Below are 12,766 nucleotides of genomic sequence, written 5' to 3' on the forward strand. Positions count from 1 at the left end.
GATAGGTTGCCAGTATTACAAGTGTGTCAGATTTGTCATTCTTCTATTATAGAATAAGGTACCTCCCAGGTGATGGAGAATGAGTCTAAAAAAAAAATTTAATTCAAGGCAGCTGAATATTTGTCAGGTTAGGACATACCTAGAGTCTTGTAAAAGAAGGAGAGCCGACCAGTGCCAACCAAATGGGATGATCACGGCAGAGGAAAACCTCATCGGAACTCAGCAGCGTGCTTTTTAATGAATGTTCTAACCTGCCTATTCCTGTATAAATGGAAGTTCTGTTTGCAGCTTGAGCTTTCCTCAGCCATGTGTGAAGTGCACCTCATCCTGACTCAAGTATCCACAGCAGCTAAGAACACACTAACGGAACCCTTGCTCCAAGAGAGCAAAAGCCTAGAGAGAGTTCCACTAGCAATAAGCTGCAGTAGTTGAGATTCTGAGGACTGTGTATGGGACGAATACATTAAAATCAAAATTGTTCTAACTGGAGGTTTGCCTACATACGCAAAGCAGTGCAATAATAAAGTGGGGGAGGTAGAGTAGAATCATTAACATTAGTTGTAACCTGCAAAACCGAGACTAGATTCCTATGTAATGATAAAATTATTGGAAGACCATTGGACCTGGGCTTTTCATCTTGCATCTTGGCAGATAACAAATATGCTGAGGTGGCCTTCGGCAAGTCGTATCACCTCTCAATCATCACTGCCTTGTTGGTTATGTTCTATAGGTTGAATTGTAAATCCCATGTAATCATATCTAAGATATATAGGTAAATTTATTAAATACTTTAAAAATATTTTTTATGTATAAGAACTATGTGTCCGATATGTAATGTACACTTATTAAACATGAACTCTGTGCCACTGCCATCGTGGTACTCCTAGAGTTTGTTTCCACTTACACCAAAAGCCACCCTTCCTCACTCAAATTTCCTTTTCAATAGAGCAAATTGGCCAGGAGATGTTGGAAAACCTCAGTCATGACAGAGAAAAGATACAGCGTGCACGTGAACGAGTAAGTAAGAAGGGATACAAAATTCTTTTCATAAATTCGGTAAATGATAAGACATAAAACAAAAGGCCTCCAACACATCCATAGACAGTAGTGATGACATAGATGTAAGTGTGTATAAAAATGGCAAGGGTAGTTGAGGGATGTCGAGTAAGGGGAGAAGAAAAAGAGTGGAATGGAGAAAGAAGCTGACTCTTTCCCCATCCTTAAATGCCCCCAGGTAGATATTTTATTTAGCTCTATAACTGAGAAGGTCAGACTTTGGAGTATGTCAAGTCTTACAGAATGAAAGCTGTAAAGATAGTGATGTCTCATCCTCCCTCAGTTTACTTCATTTCCGTTCATATATCTAGGACTTCACGCATTCAAAATTGGATTTTAATTACGAGATGTATATTCAGCATTGTCCGCCTAAGAGACATGCTTTTATCGCCGGTTCAAGTATCCAGTTTAATGCTCCTGGGATCATCTATTACATGTAATTTCTTAAATCTAAGAATTTTCAGAGATTGTGTAGGTGTCATGATGTATTTTAATGTATTTAAGTATCTATTATTAATTGGATTTCCATCCATGAAAAACAATTACTGCTTGCCAGTGCATTTGCAAAATGATCCAACTGCACGAAGTTTTGTTTTAACATTCCTTTTCTCCTCCTAGCTTCGGGAAACAGATGCTAACTTGGGGAAAAGCTCCAGGGTTCTGACAGGGATGTTGCGAAGGTAAGAGTAAGGTAGGGACCTATCTTCCTCTCTCTCCCTTTTTTGAAACGACGGTTTTCATCTAGTTGCAACTGGCCATATTCCAGGCATGCAAGCCTCTGCTCTTAGTACCCTGGGTCAAGACCCTTTTGAAATAACAGAGCACTGATATTAACTCTTGTTTGGACAGAGACACATGCTGAGTAGCTTAGATTAGAGAGAAGGTTTGAGCTAGGGGGGTTACCTCAAGCTATGGAAAAAATTAGGGTTAGACATGAAGTCTTTTTTCATAGCCCGAGGAAGTCCCCATGGCAGGAACAGACCGATTTTATTTTCTATTTCGATAGCCTCCTTCTTATAGAAGGAATGCGGGCCTGCGGGTATTAGCTGTGTTCTCTCTCTGTTGCCTTGTTTTCATTTTATTTCTTTAAGAGATGCTGTTTGGGGAAATATTTCAATTTTACATATATTTAAAGATGATTTTTAAAATTTAAATATTATCTAAAGAATCTGAATTCACATGTGCGAGCAAACAAATGTCAGTGTTTTATGTGCGTTAATTAACCTTTGACTGATGGAAGATATTTGGGAAAGTAAGTGAAAATAAATGAATGCCTGGGTAATACACTATATTCTGTATTTTTCAAGGGGGAAGTAAGAAATGTTTTCATTGTTCTGAAAATCAGAGCCATTTTTTACTTAGGATATCTAGCATGGTACTTTCTTACATTCAGTATCTACCAAATAAGATTATCATCTAGCATAACCTTCAGTTTGGGACTGTAGCTGGAAATGTGAATGAGGAATGTCAAGAATCGCCTCTAGAATAACTTAATTGGGATTTTACAGAAGAAATCTTTTAGCACTAATACTGTAGAGACAACTGTTTTAGAGTAAGGAAAATCATCTCTACTCAGGTATCTGTATATAATAATTTATTAGGAGTGTTTTTGCTGCATTAGCGATGGATGGCACAAGCAGTGGATAGTTACTTGGTCTCTATCAGGCTGATCAGTAGCGAGCCTGGAGTTCCTGCGACACCTCCAACTAACACTGACCTAACTCCACATGCCCCTGCTTTTCCTACAGGCACAGTGCCAATTCAGAACCATAAGACACCAAATTCTCTGCCTAAGAGTAATATGTAAATGATCTAGAAACACTCAAAATCCACACAGAAGTGGCAATTGAAAGGAATGCTTCAGTGCTTATAGACAATAAAAAAGGAAAAAAAAGGAAAAAAGTCCTCTATTGCTTCCCTGGGAGGGCCCCTGCGATGTGAGCTGTAACGAATATTCTGCATATGTCTCCATTTTGTCAAATCTCATTAAAGAGTCCTTCTGCTTTATGTCAATTGAGCTGTCCAGAAATCATTCATCATTTTTAGTGTAAAAAAAAATCATGCGGTTATTTAAATAATATCATATTAATGTTAAAGTTCAGCTGTCATTTAATGGTATGGCTTAATCAGATGTAGCATTTAGGAAAAATAGTTTGTTCGGGCTCTGCATGGCTTTCAGGTTGGCAGATTCAAATAAGGATTTATGAGTTTCTAAACCAATGTATTTCTGCCCATGTTTCTGCTTGATGTACCTCACCTTTTTGTGCAGGACACTGCAGACAGTTATTTCAACAAATAAAGCATCTCCTCATATTGTGTTTGAATAAATTTGCAAGTCATTTAGAGAGGGTGAAGCACAAACACTCCTGCAACCTTTGACTGGGCTTTCTGTAGGGCAATCGTACTAACGCGCCTGCTTCATAAGCCTACAGAGGGAAGTTACTCCGCTGAAATCTACTTGGGGTCCTCTTTGTAGACAGACTCAGTCAATCACTGACTCATTTCCTTTTGGGATCTGATGAGGGTATGAACAGAAATAAAAATCCCCAGGTGGACATCACCTTGCTATGGTGAGCCAAGGCTTAGGCCCTCTGGTGCATATTGGTGATTGTATTTTTTATAAGGCTCAACTGGGATCTTAGTATCAGCCAAGGTATCCAGATACTCTTAATCAGTGCTGTAACCTGACTGAGTCTCTGGGGAGCCACATGCAGGTGGTGGTTTTGTTCAGTTTCTAATTACTATCCCACATGACATACAATTTATTTTGGACTTGGGAAAAGGCAAAAATATTTTATCAACTTCTTCACTTCATTGTTTTTATTATTCCCTGGAAAACCAGTCTCTAGAGAAACAGAGCCAGCTTTTACGTACCAAAGTCTTTAATTTAATGCTCTGATTTTGCTTCGTCTGTTATATCCCTCCTGTTCACATGGCATTCCCTTCCAGCACTGGTGAGATTTTTCTTTCAGGAAGAGAGTTCACATTCTCTTTCCAAAACTGCCTACCTACATCATGTGTCAATAATTGTGTCTGATTTAAGTTAAGGTATAGTATTGAACCACGCACCCATCTGTCACCTTCACAAATGAATTAAAAGAAATTAATATCCTCTTTGTGCAGCGTAGATGTTTACCTCCACGCGACATAAGCTTATTGAGTTTCATGATAGATTCTGTATGACTGAGAATATTCTACAATATACTAAACCGTGGAATGAATTTATTTAAAAGAAAGGTTGCTGATTATTTTTCATTTTTTAAATTCAAAGTGTTTTTAATTTTGTATATTGAACGACCCAGGATCGAGTTCCATGTCAGGCTCCTTGCATGGAGCCTGCTCCTCCCTCTGCCTGTGTCTCTGCCTTTCTCTCTCTCTCTCTCTCTGTCTCTCATGAATAAATAAATAAAATCTTAAAAAAAAAAAAGAAATAGCATGCCATGGTCCCCTCATTTGGGTCATTTTATTTGTTTTGATTAGTCTGTTGTGAAGACAGGTGAAACTTGTGCCCTATCAGTACCAAAGTCTATGTATGAACCGACCTGATTATCTGTAAGACCAAAAGCAGATAGGGAAATAAAAATGAGCTAAGTAGGGGCACCTGGGTGGCTCAGTCCGTTAAGTGTCCAACTCTTGATTTTGGCTCAGGTCATGGTCTCAGGGTCGTGAGGTCAAGCCCTGCATCAGGCTCCACCCGAGGTGTGGAACCTGCTTAAGATTCTCCCTTGCTCTCTCCCCCTACCCCTACTCATGTGCTCTCTCTAAAAAAAATAGAAAGAAGAAAGTCCTGGGGGATTCCTAAAATTACCTAATTCTCAAGGAAGTTCTCGAAGATTCTCCAACTCCAGTGAATGCTTACTAGTCATTAAAAAGGGTGTGAGGAAAACAACCAATAGGAAATATCATTTAAATAGCTATAAAACCAATGTGTTTCAAAGGTTTAGAGATGCAGGAGATTATTTATAGATTCATAAATAAGCTCTGAAAGGAACTAAACATGCAAAAAAGAACTGGGGACATGTCCAGTTTAGTGAGATAGCCGTAGATGCAACCAAAATAAATAAATAAATAAATAATTCTTTATGGAACCATACTATATTGCCAAGAGGAAGAAAGCAAAGGAGAAAATTGGCCCATTCGAAATTATAATGGGGAAACTTGACATCAAAACACAGATATTGCTAATTCCCTGGAAAGTAATTTTTCTTCTGTCTTGACAGAAGATGGAGAACTAGCTAGGGACAAACTACTCATTTCCTGACTCTGTGGACAGAGTTTGGAATAAAGTGCTATTCAGATAATAATGAAAATGGTCATGAAACAAATGGCCATTCATGTGGTGACTGGGGCCAAAGAAATGAATTTTTCATTGACTCTCACAAAATGTGATTATTACAACTGCTTGTCTTAAAGCATCACAAACAGCACTGAGCGGCTCACATGTTGCTCTTTGTATATTTGCGTGTGTTATATGCATGTTATTTCCTGTACAGCTGACTGGGAAGTCTTCTTAGAGTAGACAGAGCGGGCGGCCAGTGAAAATGAAAATAGAACTTTGCAAGATTTTCAGTCAGAAAACAAAAGACCTCATGATTCTTTTTTTTTTTTTTTTTTTTTTACCTCTGAATGAATAATTTATCAGTAATGGTATATTTATTTCTAAAAGTATCTGAAGGATTTCCTAGGAATATAACAAAGTTATGATTTGAGATCTCCTCCGACATAAATTTGGAGGATGCGTTATGCTGGCTCATTGACTGCATATTAGGTGCTGGCAAAAGGCTTACGAAAAGAAACAGCATTTCTTTTAAAACAGCTTTTTCAAAACGTATTTTAACATCTCTTCCCATATGATTACCTTAATATCAAACAATTTCCTCTCTCCCACACACGACCTGTATGTGCCCCCACTGTTTTAAATCATTTTTTTTTAAATTTTTAATTAAAAAAAATCAGAATATTTCCTTCAAAAAGTGAATTCTTGTTTATCCTTCCAGCATGCATGTAGTAACTTGTTTAAGCAAGGAGCTGGTGAGAGGCCTTTGGTAACTGATCTATAAGATAAACAAACCAGATAGTATTAAAGGCAGCTGCCCTTGCTAGCACTATTCATACGTTCTTATTTTATACTTGTATTTTTGTTACAGCTATCTCTGAGTCAGTCTGGGGAATAATTGCCACCTATCATTGCTATCACATTTTACATTTTAAACATGGTTTTGTTGCTTTGGTAGAATGACAGGTGAAACATCTAGAAAATTTAAATATACTGTCAAAATGATTTGCAAAAGTAAGGTATACCAGAAATACCAATGCAAGACCATTATAAGCCTTGGAAACAAATATTTTTAGTAAACAAATGTATCTTAAAGAAATATGCTACAACTAGATTTTTTTTAATCTTTGAAAATTCTTGCTCCCCCCACCCCATCCTTTTGCTCAAGAAATACTTTATTGGGGGATCCCTGGGTGGCTCAGCGGTTTGGCACCTGCCTTCCACCCAGGGCGTGATCCTGGAGTCCCGGGATCAAGTCCCACATCAGGCTCCATGCATGGGCCTGCTTCTCCTCTGTGTCTCTGCCTGTCTCTCTGTGTGTCTCTCATGAATAAATAAAATCTTAAAAAAAAAAAAAGAAAGAAAGAAAAGAAACACTTTATTGTATTTTAATTATTCTTTTTACAATGTCTAAAAATTCGACAGTGGAGAGTTTTCAGGGCTTGTAAGAAAGATGTCCTTGAAAATATACTCAATTTTTATGCACTGAAAAGTATGTCTTACCTTGCAGTATCTTTAACATTTACATTTTCACTTTTCTTCCTTTTTTGCTTTTCTCTGTTTATCCCTGTTGTTCCCCCTTTCTTGGCCTGTTTTTACAAGCGTTGAACATAGGCCCTGACCTGAAATTAATATAGTGCAATCCTAACCTCCAAGATATTCTTCAGCTTTTTTATCAAGTGCATATTCGTTCAAGAATAAAATGATTGAATTTGCTGCAGATTCTTTAGACTTAACAGATTGAGGATCTGAGATTAGAATAATGCCACAATGAGAATTTAAGAAAAAAAATCTTATTTCTTTTTATGTGAGTAAATTTATTACTATTCACTTAACTCATTGACTTTGTCCTATGACCTCTTCAAGGCTGACCTGGATGGTGCTTTTACCAAACCAAAGCACAGCATTGGATTTCTTTATATGTGTTTCTCTTTGACAACAGTCTCATTGCTCAAAACATAGAATTTTGGTCCTGTGTCAGACATTTAAACACAGTATCTGGGGTTATCTGTCAGTGACAGCTCTGCCAGCTGCCCTAAGTGTGTTTGACCTTAACTATACTTTGCCCACATTATCTAATTCAGTCTTTAAGAAGCTTGTGGAGAAAGTATCACATTCCCATTTTCCAGATGAGAATACCTATGCTTAGTAAACTGTCCATAGTCCTATACATAAGAAAGGCACAGAAATAGGATGTGCACTTGGCTCGCTCTTTTGAATGCACTGTGCCAAAAGGTTCCAGAGCCAGTTTTCACTAACTAGTGCTGGGATGGGAAGAGTACAAACTGATGAGTTTTCATTACTCAAATTGTTAACGTCACATGCTATCTGTATTATAATTCCATTTCTTCTGTGAAATAAGTGTGGTAGTGAACCACTTCCTTTAGAAGTTGATTGTTAGAGCAAATGAAAAAACAGACAGTTGGTAAGACACATTGGCAGTCCTGCATCAGTGGTCCTACCTTGTCCCCTCCCCCCACATTATACTGCTCTGGGAAAGTCAGAATTTTAAGATCTATTATTCTACACTCTACTGTGTCTTTTAGTAACAAAAACACTACTACGTATACTCTGACCGATAGATCCTAGGTAGCAGGCATTGTTCTAAGCACTTACTATACATTATCTTATTTCATCTTCATGACAACCCTAGGAGACAGAGATTATTACTCCCATTTTAAGAAATAAGCAACTATTATTAGGTGTCATTCAGCTATACATAAGTGGTGTGCCTCTAGCATCTGTTTTTTCCTACTATGCCTCACAGATAGACAACCTTTCTGGATGAGCAATTAGTTGTTCTAGAAAGCAGTGAGCCAGCCTGACCAGATCCCACTGGTTAAGATGGGGCTGAAGGCACTTGGTCTGGTCTTTTAGACACAAAAACTGTAGTGTACCAATGGTGTCCCGGGGGGGAGGGGTATTTTTAAGGAGTCCCTTAAGATTTATTTTTGACCATAGACTGTGGGGCATTAGCCAGAACCAATGACACTGTGCAAAGATGAATCTTTAATCTCCCTTACCTCCAGCATTCTGCAAGTATCGTGAGGAAATTTTATGTCTAACCTTATTTCACTGGGGCCTTATCTTCACTGGATAAAGCAATCCCCCATTTTGTTTAATTATTCAAAATGAAATTCCTGCATACGCATCAAGAGGCATATGCCTCCATAGAGGAGAGATAGCCTTTGCAGCCACACTGGCTCTGCCAGTTTCTAGCTATTAACTTTTGGCAGGAAACCCACTTATTATACCTCAGTTTCCCCATCTATAAAATAAGGAAGACAAGAGTCTGTATCTCATAAATTATTATGAGGGTTACATGAGTCAATACATGTAAAATACAACAGAGTCTGTTGCATAGTAAGGTTTCAATAAATGCTGAAATATTGATTATTATCATCATTGCTTTAAAAAATAGCCTGGGAGGCAAAGACTAAAATCAAATGGTTAATTAATAGTTATTTTAGGTTGATGAATTTCAAATGGATATGGTTTTTTTTTTTTTTTTTTTTGGTAAAGATTTTATTTATTTATTCATGAGAGATACAGAGAGGCAGAGACCCAGGCAAAGGGAGAAGCAGGCTCCTCCCAGGGAGCCCGATATGGGACTCAGTCCGGGAACCCCAGGATCATGCCCTGAGCCAAAGGTAGAGGCTCAACCACTGAGGCACCCACGTGTCCCTCAAATGGATACATTTAAATTATCTTTCTTCCACTGCTATATTTCCCCCAGTAATTTTTATAAAATTAAAAATCAGTAATAATAAAAATAAAAATATGCCTCCCTCCCCATGTTGTAACTTTCACTCAGCAGTGCTGCTTGGACTTCCCCCTAGTACTCACAGGACTGTCCAGAGCAGGAAGACCCTGCAAGCTCACTCCTTCCCAAATGATAGTCCATCCCTCTCCATCCCTCTCTTTAGACTGTTTAGAGAGGGAGCCTCTTGGGTGGTCTCTATTGCCTCTTCCTCTCTTATGTTCCTAATACTATTGGCCAGTTTATCTCCCAGAGTGCCAAACTAGTGCTGTTTCCTCCCTGCTTTAAACGCCCCTGTGGTTTCCCACTACCTGCTGACACATTTCCTCCTTAGTCTAATCCCTAAGGTCTTTCAATGAACATTCTAGCTTCCTTTGCTCCTACTACCATTGGATAGACCCATGCCCCTACTAAAGGTCATTACCTCTCATCTCCAAAGTTAGCCCTAACCCTTCACTAATCCTATATTTTGCTTCTTCTGTTACTTCCTCCTGAATATACTCCTTCTCCTCCCTATTATAGTCAGGAATCTTCTGGATGAAAGTGACAGAAACCTGAAACAAGTAGCCATAAGCCACAAAAAGGAAATGTATTGCCACATGTAACCAAATGGTTCCAGGGCAGAAGCAACTTCAAACACAGTGGAATCTAAGGTTCCAAGAGCAGAATCAGGACTGGGTCTCTCGTTCTCCATCTCCCATCCCGGCTGTCTTGTGTATGGGTTTCTATTCATGGACACCATTTTTGCTGGCCCCCTCAATGACACCCGCTGAACACAGCCATTTCCCCCCTCCAGTAGCTACAATAGAAGTTATAGCATGGAGTCTTGCTGCTGGTTCTGATATGGCTCTGGTTGGTAAAAATCCCATTCATCTACAATTGGTCATTTTAGACCTGGGATCTCCTGCAGAGGATGGACACTCAGTCTGAGAATGGACAAAGCATAGTTTCCTCAGAAAAATCCAGGAGCTTTTGCAGGAAAGGGGAATAGATAGTGGGCAGGCAAAAACAACAGATAGTATCTTCAGAATGTTCTAGATAAACTTTGATCTGTACTCTGTATCTCACCTGGAATACCACTCTGTCTGTCAAGCCTTTATCAGTCTCTCATCCAGAAATGATCTGTCCTGGCCCTGATTCTTCACAGTAGTTTGTACTTCCTACGAGGCCTTAACATCTGCTTTGCATTGTGTCTATTGTAGTTCTACATCTTACACATCTTAATTTTCTTCTAGACCTTTTTCATCCCCTACCTCATCCCTCAAAGGATTTTATGGAGCTCCCCACCACATTGTGCAACCAGCTGCAACAAATAGGGGCGGAAATCCAAGTGAGAGAGAAATGAAACAGAACCAAGGAATCCCTTTAGTACCGCCAAAGCATAGACTTTGAACACACTTCTTTGCAGATATCCAGACAGGCGGGGAATGTCCTAGCTGAAAGCAAAGCAGGAAACACTGTCAGGTGTTTTGTATGGTAAAAGTAACCTTCCACTGAGGCCAAGTATAGCCTTTCTTGCCACAGAGACCAGCCCTGGAAGGAATGGTTTTGGGGAGGTGGTGACAGTTCCCGGGCACATCCTCACCTTGAAGGGAATGAGAAGTTTCTGTATATCTGGTTCTGCTCAGTGTCCTCAGCTCTGGACTGTAAGTTAGTCTCAGTCAGGAACCTTGTCAAGTTTAGCCCCAGGTCACTTTACCCTGGCAGAGGCCTGATCAGTGGAATAATCCTTGGGAGAATGGTCCAGAATAGCTTCACAGTTGCTATGTAGGTTCACGTGGGTATAATTTAGTTGAAACCCTGCAGGTTTTTATCTGTTGCACTTTCACAAAAATGTAAACATGCTCATTGAAAGAGAAAATAAGTAACGTCACAGTAACAGAATATTTCTGCCCATTATTTCATCACAATAGAAAAGCATCTTATATTTTCCTCAGTTGTGAGCCACAATTTGACCTAATTCCTGAACTACTTTTCTTTTATGATTTTTCCTTTCGTCCCTGGGATACATGCCATTCTTTAGCATGATGTAGAATGTAAAGGTTGCACTTCACCTTCACCATCAATGCCTTCTTTGAACGCAGCCTTGAGCTGTTAACTCGAAGCAAGGAGCCCCTAGGCCTTCCTTATAAACAAGTAATGGAGCCCTCGGCCCCCCTTGTAAATGGCTATTTATTAACATATACCATCACCAAACAACATTTTACGATGCCAGGCCCCTGCACCCTTACACCACTGTCTGCTCCATTGTAAGTTGAGGGAGGCCTCTGGCCATCTGTTTCATTAAATGCTAGAGGCAGTGAACAATATCTGAACTTTATAAAGCAAGTGTCAGGGCTTCTCTCTTCACAAACCTCCCCCTTCTGCTGCTGCCACTGCCGCCACCGCCGCCACCACCACCACCACAACCACCACCATATTTTTTTGTTTGAACGCTCACATTGTAAATTAGTGTATTCACACATCAATTTTAAAAGGCTTGCTGTGTTGGAAGATGGGACAAAGCGGGCTCAGTAACAGCTCATGTACAGTGCAGGTGGTCGAGCTAGCTGCTACCCAGATCAAAAGTCAAACAACTGTGAATCTTCTTTTGAAAGTGCAGTTAGGGAGACAAGGCAAGGCTTATCTGCACAAACAAGAACGAGTTATAGATATACATCACAAATGCAGGAGGACAAGAAGGGGTTTCATAATCTTGCGGGATAAGAAAAGCTTCCAGTGCTGACAATTCTGAGGGCATCTCTGGAATATGTAGCTTGTTGTTTCTTTCTTTCTTTCTCTCTCTCTCTCTCTCTCTCTCTCCCTCTCCCACCCCACTTTTTTTTTTTTTTTTTGGTAAAATTAGTCTTTTATTGTGTGGTGATTGATAATTATTATTTATGCTTTGGTGCTGTTCCTAAAGTAGCGAAGAATTTTTTTAAGCCACCTTTGAGGCAGGAAATGGCTCCTTTTCATGGCTGCATTTTATTTTTCAGCAGCATTTAAGGACAGACTCCTATTTATACCACACAAGCAGTTTTGTCTGTTGTAAACAAAGTAAGTGGCTGGGAATTGTGCTTTCCCAGAAATGTTTTCCAGGGAAGCCATAATAAGAAACAACTGTGTACATCTTGAGAGTTTGTCATCTAGGTATTAAGAAAGAATTCTTTGCTTTCAAGGGGAAAAAAAACAAAACAAAAAACACTGTGAAGAAATATAGTCAATATCCAAAAGTGTAATTAAAATATTTCTTAAGCTGCAGAAGTTGGCCACCTTGCTGGTATTAATTGAAGTTGTTTTCAGTTTTTATTTTAAATTGTCCCTTATGTTTTGGGACAAGATAGAAGCTGAAAGGAGAGGAGACATCATCTTTTTTTTTTTTTTAACCTCAATGCCCTATTTGAAAAGCTAGTGACTTCTTTGCAAAGTTATGTAAAGAACTTTGGAACTAAAGTGCAGATATCAATGGAGAAAATGACAGACTGTTAAATTTTACCAAAAATTTACAGAGAGAATTGAAGAGGCTTGGAATTTATGAAAGAACAGCACTCTAGTCTGCTATAAAATTATCGTTTACTTAGGAAAAAAGAGACTCTGCTTTCTGCTTCTGATACCTTAATGATTTTACGATGAGGAAGAAAAAACTATCAGCTTTTTTAATTCCCAAATCAGTTAAAGGTGTTTGAATCAGGTCC

The 12,766-nt window shown here is 39.0% G+C and overlaps 1 protein-coding gene across 11 annotated transcripts in view; it reads left to right on the forward strand.

Moving 5' to 3' along the window:
* VTI1A (vesicle transport through interaction with t-SNAREs 1A) overlaps positions 1-12,766 on the forward strand; it is a 357,179-nt gene that overhangs the window by 203,248 nt on the left and 141,165 nt on the right. For 7 of the 11 annotated variants that reach the window (XR_007406907.1, XR_007406908.1, XM_025467212.3 and 4 more), the window contains 2 exons: positions 947-1,017; positions 1,675-1,736. Coding sequence is in view for 9 of the 11 variants with exons in the window: in XM_025467212.3 (XP_025322997.1) it covers positions 947-1,017; positions 1,675-1,736 (133 nt within the window). In the remaining 2 variants the exon portion in view is untranslated. Of the gene's footprint in view, positions 1-946; positions 1,018-1,674; positions 1,748-2,804; positions 3,385-12,766 lie in introns of those variants that run through there. The other 4 variants (XM_025467216.3, XM_035708144.2, XM_035708146.2 and 1 more) reach the window with 2 other exon arrangements.

The sequence above is a fragment of the Canis lupus genome, chromosome 28 (assembly GCF_003254725.2).
Source record: "Canis lupus dingo isolate Sandy chromosome 28, ASM325472v2, whole genome shotgun sequence".
NCBI classification, from domain to species: domain Eukaryota; kingdom Metazoa; phylum Chordata; class Mammalia; order Carnivora; family Canidae; genus Canis; species Canis lupus.